This window comes from Chiloscyllium punctatum, chromosome 35 (genome assembly GCF_047496795.1).
Source record: "Chiloscyllium punctatum isolate Juve2018m chromosome 35, sChiPun1.3, whole genome shotgun sequence".
Taxonomy (NCBI): Eukaryota; Metazoa; Chordata; class Chondrichthyes; order Orectolobiformes; family Hemiscylliidae; genus Chiloscyllium; species Chiloscyllium punctatum.
Genome location: NC_092773.1, coordinates 23,302,003 through 23,308,601, shown reverse-complemented (window position 1 = coordinate 23,308,601; position 6,599 = coordinate 23,302,003). Strand labels below are relative to the sequence as shown.

The window sequence follows — 6,599 nt, the reverse complement described above, 5'->3', positions numbered from 1 at the left end:
GTGAGAGAGGGAGAGTGGGAGTGTATGTCTGTGTGTGAGAGAGAGAGAGTGGGAGTGTATGTCTGTGTGTGAGAGAGGGAGAGTGGGGAGTGTATGTCTGTGTGTGTGTGAGAGAGAGAGAGTGGGAGTGTATGTCTGTGTGTGTGTGAGAGAGAGAGAGTGGGAGTGTATGTCTGTGTGTGAGAGAGAGAGAGTGGGAGTGTATGTCTGTTGTGAGAGAGAGAGAGAGTGGAGGGTATGTCTGTGTGTGTGTGAGAGAGAGAGTGGGAGTGTATGTCTGTGTGTGTGAGAGAGAGAGTGGGAGTGTATGTCTGTGTGTGTGAGAGAGAGAGAGGGAGTGTATGTCTGTGTGTGTGTGAGAGAGAGAGAGGAGTGTATGTCTGTGTGTGTGAGAGTGAGAGAGAGTGGGAGTGTATGTCTGTGTGTGTGTGAGAGAGAGAGTGGGAGTGTATGTCTGTGTGTGAGAGAGAGAGAGTGGGAGTGTATGTCTGTGTGTGTGAGAGAGAGAGAGTGGGAGTGTATGTCTGTGTGTGTGTGAGAGAGAGAGAGTGGGAGTGTATGTCTGTGTGAGAGAGAGAGAGAGTGGGAGTGTATGTCTGTGTGTGTGAGAGAGAGAGTGGGAGTGTATGTCTGTGTGTGAGAGAGAGAGTCGGGAGTGTATGTCTGTGTGTGTGAGAGAGAGAGAGTGGGAGTGTATGTCTGTGTGTGTGAGAGAGAGAGAGTGGAGTGTATGTCTGTGTGTGTGAGAGAGAGAGAGAGTGGGAGTGTATGTCTGTGTGTGTGAGAGAGAGAGAGTGGGAGTGTATGTCTGTGTGTGAGAGAGAGAGAGTGGGAGTGTATGTCTGTGTGTGTGAGAGAGAGAGAGTGGGAGTGTATGTCTGTGTGTGAGAGAGAGAGTGGGAGTGTATGTCTGTGTGTGTGAGAGAGAGAGAGTGGGAGTGTATGTCTGTGTGTGTGAGAGAGAGAGAGTGGGAGTGTATGTCTGTGTTGTGTGAGAGAGAGAGAGAGTGGGAGTGTATGTCTGTGTGTGTGAGAGAGAGAGAGTGGGAGTGTATGTCTGTGTGTGAGAGAGAGAGAGTGGGAGTGTATGTCTGTTGTAGTGTGAGAGAGAGAGAGAGTGGGAGTGTATGTCTGTGTGTGAGAGAGAGAGTGTGGGAGTGTATGTCTGTGTGTGTGAGAGAGAGAGTGGGAGTGTATGTCTGTGTGTGAGAGAGAGAGAGAGAGTGGGAGTGTATGTCTGTGTGTGAGAGAGAGAGTGTGGGAGTGTATGTCTGTGTGTGTGAGAGAGAGAGTGGGAGTGTATGTCTGTGTGTGTGAGAGAGAGAGTGGGAGTGTATGTCTGTGTGTGAGAGAGAGTGGAGTGTATGTCTGTGTGGAGAGAGAGAGTGGGAGTGTATGTCTGTGTGTGTGAGAGAGAGAGAGTGGGGAGTGTATGTCTGTGTGTGTGAGAGAGAGAGAGTGGGAGTGTATGTCTGTGTGTGTGAGAGAGAGAGAGTGGGAGTGTATGTCTGTGTGTGTGTGTGAGAGAGAGTGGGAGTGTATGTCTGTGTGAGAGAGAGAGAGTGGGAGTGTATGTCTGTGTGTGTGTGTGAGAGAGAGAGAGTGGGAGTGTATGTCTGTGTGAGAGAGAGAGAGTGGGAGGGTATGTCTGTGTGTGAGAGAGAGAGTGGGAGTGTATGTCTGTGTGTGTGAGAGAGAGAGTGGGAGTGTATGTCTGTGTGTGTGAGCGAGAGTGGGAGTGTATGTCTGTGTGTGTGAGAGAGAGAGAGAGTGTATGTCTGTGTGTGTGAGAGAGAGAGAGAGTGGGAGTGTATGTCTGTGTGTGTGAGAGAGAGAGAGTGGGAGTGTATGTCTGTGTGTGTGTGAGAGAGAGAGTGGGAGTGTATGTCTGTGTGTGTGAGCGAGAGTGGGAGTGTATGTCTGTGTGTGTGAGAGAGAGAGTGGGAGTTTATGTCTGTGTGTGTGTGTGAGAGAGAGTGGGAGTGTATGTCTGTGTGTGTGAGAGAGAGAGAGTGGGAGTGTATGTCTGTGTGAGAGAGAGAGAGTGGGAGTGTATGTCTGTGTGTGTGTGTGTGTGTCCCTGGTTAACACCAGTTGCCTGTGGCCCATGTTCCCAGCTGGGATAGACCGTCCATCTGACAGAGCTCCGCCCCCCCCCCCCCCCAGCCCTGTCTCAGCGCCCGCCTCCAGCACAGCCCCTGAGCGGGGTATTCCTGGCTGGCTTCCCATCTCCCAGCTGGAGCTGGGATAAACCGGAGACATACACTCCCACACTCTCTCTCTCTCTCACACACAGACATTCATTCCCACTGTGTGACCCTTGCCCCTCACTCTGCACCCCCCTCCCACCCCACCCCCGTGTCTGTCTCTCCCTGTCAAGGCTGTGCCACCCAGCTTCCTTCTTGTCCCCCTCCCTCTTCCTCCCCCCTCACTGGGACAGCCAAACCCCCCCCCCCAACCCCACCACCCCTCTCCCCGGATGAAGAGTGTCCAATGGCGGCTGCCTCAGTCTCCCCCTCACCTCTCCCTCAACCCTCCTGGTCCTACCACCCGAGAGTTTGGGAGGGGCAGCTGGCCCCCCCCCCCCCCCCCCCCCAGGGGGGGAGGGGGTGAGGTGGTGGAATCGGAGGCGTTAGACAAATGCAGACTGTGCAAGAGATGCCCTGAACCCTGCCCACTGCTCCCTGAGAGAGTTTGTGGGGAGGAAGGGTGGTGGTTTGTGTTAAAGTTCCTGAGGGAGCAGGGTACCCGCTGACCCCCCCCCCCCCCCCCCCCCCCCCGGGGATTGCGCGCCCCGCGCGTTCCCTTAATTCCCGGTTTGCCGAGTGGCTGGGGCGTCTTATTTGGAAGTGACGCCTGTGCCGCAGCTGTTCGGAGGCGTCAGATCTGCTGCCTCGCCTGCCTACCCTGCGTGCTGACAGGAATTTAGCGTGAGCGGCGTTCAGAGGCTCCGCTGCGAGCTCCTTATGTGGTGCCAGCAGCGCTGGGCGCTGTGTGTGTGCCCCACTCTGCCCACCCGCCCTCTCCCTGCCCGCCATGCAGACCGGGGGGGACCATGCTGACTTTATTCAGCGAGTTCCTCATCAGCCTGGTGCTGCTCGGCTTCTTCCTGGTCAGCTGTCAGAATGTCTTCCACATCGCCTCGGGGGGGGCTACAGCTTGTGCTGAAATATCTCCACCAGGAACTGGACAGGGAGCTCGGGGAGGGGGGAGACCAGCTCCGACGATGAGGAGATCGTCACCACCCGGGTCGTCAGGCGCAGGCTGATCGTCAAGGTAACCCCCCGAGTGCCCCGGTGTGTGTGGGACCCTGTCTGAGCTCACCCCCCCCATCCCCAACCCCCAGTGTGTGACCCACTCATCTGTGGTGCATGTTCACCTCTGTGCTGGGAGAGTACGTGCAGACCTATTCCCCCCCCCCCCCCTGCCCCCACACCTTCCTTCTGTCTGAGGGTTGGCATGCCTGCCTGACTAACTGCCCTGGCTGGTTTGTGAGGGGGGTGGGGGGGTGGTAGGGTGGGGGGAGAGTTGGTGTTGGGTGTCTGCCCGGGGGGGGACACAGAGACTTGGCCGGACTGTCAGAGCATGGTCTCAGTCAGAGCCCAGGTCCTGCCCTGTTCTGAAGATGTCTGCATGTGGGGGAGGGAGTTGGGTTTGGGTGGGGGGTGGGGGAGCCTGAGGTTGGGTGGGGAACCCCCCCCCCCCCTCCCACCGCGAGTTCCAGGCGCACCAATGCATTGTCCTGAGTTCCGTTCTCAGGTACCACGCTGCAAGGGTGGGGGGTCGGGGGGGGGACACTGAGACAAGGGTGAGGGAGAGAGGAGGGGGTAAGCGAGAGCAAGTGGGGGGGGAGAGAGGGGGAAAGAAAGAGAGGGAGGGAGAGAGAGAATAAGAGGGAGATAGAGAGGTAGAAGGAGAGAGAAAGGGAGGGGAAGAGAGAGAGAAAGGGAGGGAGAGAGAGAAAGGGAGGGAGAGGGAGAGAGAGACAGAGAGAAAGAGAAAGAGAGGGAGAGAGGGAGGGGTGAGAGAGAGAGAAGAGAGGGACGGGAGAGAGAGAGAAAGAGAGAGAGGGGCGGGAGAGAGAGAAAGAGAGAGAGGGACGGGAGAGAGAGAGAAAGAGAGAGAGGGGAGAGAGAGAGAGAAAGAGAGGGAGAGAGAGGGGGAGAGAAAAAGCGGGGGGGGAGAGAGAGAGAGTGAGAGGGGGGGGGAGAGAGAGAGAGTGAGAGGGGGGGAGAGAGAGAGAGTGAGGGGGGGGAGAGAGAGAGAGTGAGGGGGGGAGAGAGAGAGAGTGAGAGGGGGGGAGAGAGAGAGAGGTGAGGGGGGGGAGAGAGAGAGAGAGGGAGAGAGAGAGAGGGGGAGAGAGAAAGAGAGAGGGAGGGAGAGGGAGGGGGAGAGAGAGCAAGAGGTGGGAGAGAGAGAGAAAGAAAGAGAGGGAGAGAGAGCGAGAAAGAGAGAGGGAGGGGGAGAGAGAGAGAGAGGGGGGGAGGGGGAGAGAGAGAGAGGGGGGAGGGGGAGAGAGAGAGGGGGGAGGGGGAGAGAGAGGTGGGGGGAGGGGAGAGAGAGGGGGGGGAGGGGGAGAGAGAGAGGGGGGGGAGGGGGACGAGAGAGAGAGGGGGGAGGGGGAGGAGAGAGAGGGGGGGAGGGGGAGAGAGAGAGAGGGGGGGAGGGGGAGAGAGAGAGGGGGGGAGGGGGGAGAGAGAGAGGTGGGGGGAGGGGGAGAGAGAGAGGGGGGGGGAGGGGGAGAGAGAGAGAGGTGGGGGAGGGGGAGAGAGAGAGGTGGGGGGAGGGGGAGGAGAGAGGTGAGGGAGGAGAGAGAGACGGGGGGGGAGGGGGAGGGAGAGAGAGACGGGGGGTGAGGGGGGAGAGAGAGAGAGAGAGGGGGGGGAGGGGGGAGAGAGAGACGGGGGGGAGGGGGAGAGAGAGAGAGAGAGAGCAGCTGTCTGTGTTGCAGAATGCCAGTTAACTCTGTAGCTGCCGAACTGTGCAGTGGGAGCTGAGTGACTGTGGGATGGCTCTCTCAGTGTGACCCCTGCCCCCTGCCCCAGCGGGTTTCTGGGAGACGTTGGCTGGGCCGTGCCGTGCCATGCCGGTGGGGAGGGGTTCGGTCCCCTGACTCGGACGCACAGAGATACGATCCCCCCCTCCGAGTCCCACATGTGAGTCGGTGGGGTGGGGGGAAGTTGCGGAGGTTGTGACGTGCCCTTGTGGATTCCCTTTGCCCTTATCCCCTCTCCCCCTGGGTTCAAGCCTCCCCTCGGCACGTTCGGCCACGGAAGCGTGCATGCTCTGAGGTTACCCACTAACCAGCCTTGCCGGTCCCCCTTGGCATCGCGGAGCGGTGTTTAACCCGCATGGCAGCAGCCAACAGGAGGACACCTTCCTGTTCTGACCCACCCCCACCAGGCCGCTGGGGAAGGAGAGAGGTCAGCACCAGAGATGCGACCAGGAGTCACCAGAGATCCAGCCCCCTTCCAACACGGAGCAATGACGTTGGCGTCTCGGCACCCCCCGCCCCATCCCACCCCACCTGAGAGATAGACGAGCAGGAGTACCCTGCTGGTGCCCGTCGCCCTCAGGTTCCGCCACAACGGAGGGCTGGGAGCTAGCAGGCCGTCCCGTTCGCCGAGCGGTGGGCCGAGCGGCTTCCCACGTCGAGTTGGGCCTAGTTCTGGTCTCTGAGCCTGCGCTGGCTGGCAGTACCAACACTGAGGGGAGACAGATGGTGGGGGGTGGGGGGGGGGGGTGCAAAATGGAGGCTCGATCCGATCGATCACATGGGACGAGGCACATGGGGCGGTGTCTGGGTTTGCGGGTGGACCCTGGTGAAGGAAGCAGGCGTTCGGTTACCAGGGAGACGGAGGGCGACCGTGAGGGCCTGGCTGGAGCGGGCGAAGGCCGGGCGCCACTTGCCCCGTCGGTCAATCAAGTGGGCTTCCCCGGCCTGTACCCCAGCCCCGCTCGCTCAGATCGCCGCGAGAGTTTGGTCACCCCCCCACTGTCCGGCCTACACCCGAAGGCCTGAAAATCCACTTGATGTCAGGTGCACCCAACCGAGACTTGGGTGACTTCAGGGAGGGAAGTGGGAAGTTGGGAGGGGGGGGGGGTGGGGCATCGCTCTCCCCTGCGGTGAGTGGTGTGTATGCACCCCCCCCCCCCCCACCCTTTTCTAGGTTCCCCCACCAAGAGCGGCCGCGCGCCGTCCCAGATGTTGTTCTGTCCGGGTCGGGGGGGGGGTGGTGGGGGCAAAGCCCAGAGGCACAGAGTGGGGCGAAGGTGCAGGGTGGAGTGGGAACAGTTTGGGGTGGTGGTGGGGGGGGGGGGGAGGGGAGGGCACAGGAGGGTGAGGAGGTTAAAACGCCGACAGCGGTTGGGAGCGTGCGCCACGGGGCTGGGTTCGGCGCCCACTGGCAGTCTGCAGCGGGGAGGTTGGCACTCATCTGCCCTTCCACCCCATCCCCCCCCCCCTTAAGGGTGGGGCGACCGAGGGGTCTTTGGGGATGGGGGGGGGGGGGGGGGGGGGGGGGGGGGGGGGGGGGGGGGGGGGGGGGGGGGGGGGGGGGGGGGGGGGGGGGGGGGGGGTTGGGGGGTGGGGGAGGGGC

General features: G+C 60.7%; 1 protein-coding gene across 1 annotated transcript in view; it reads left to right on the top strand.

Moving 5' to 3' along the window:
* Nucleotides 1–2,824: 2,824 nt before the first annotated feature.
* Nucleotides 2,825–6,599, top strand: part of ank1a (ankyrin 1, erythrocytic a) — a 42,690-nt gene continuing 38,915 nt past the window's right edge. Inside the window, 3 exon segments of the mRNA XM_072554374.1 lie at nt 2,825–3,142; nt 3,144–3,206; nt 3,208–3,276. Of these exon segments, the coding sequence (XP_072410475.1) occupies nt 3,056–3,142; nt 3,144–3,206; nt 3,208–3,276 (219 nt within the window). The 5' untranslated portion in view covers nt 2,825–3,055.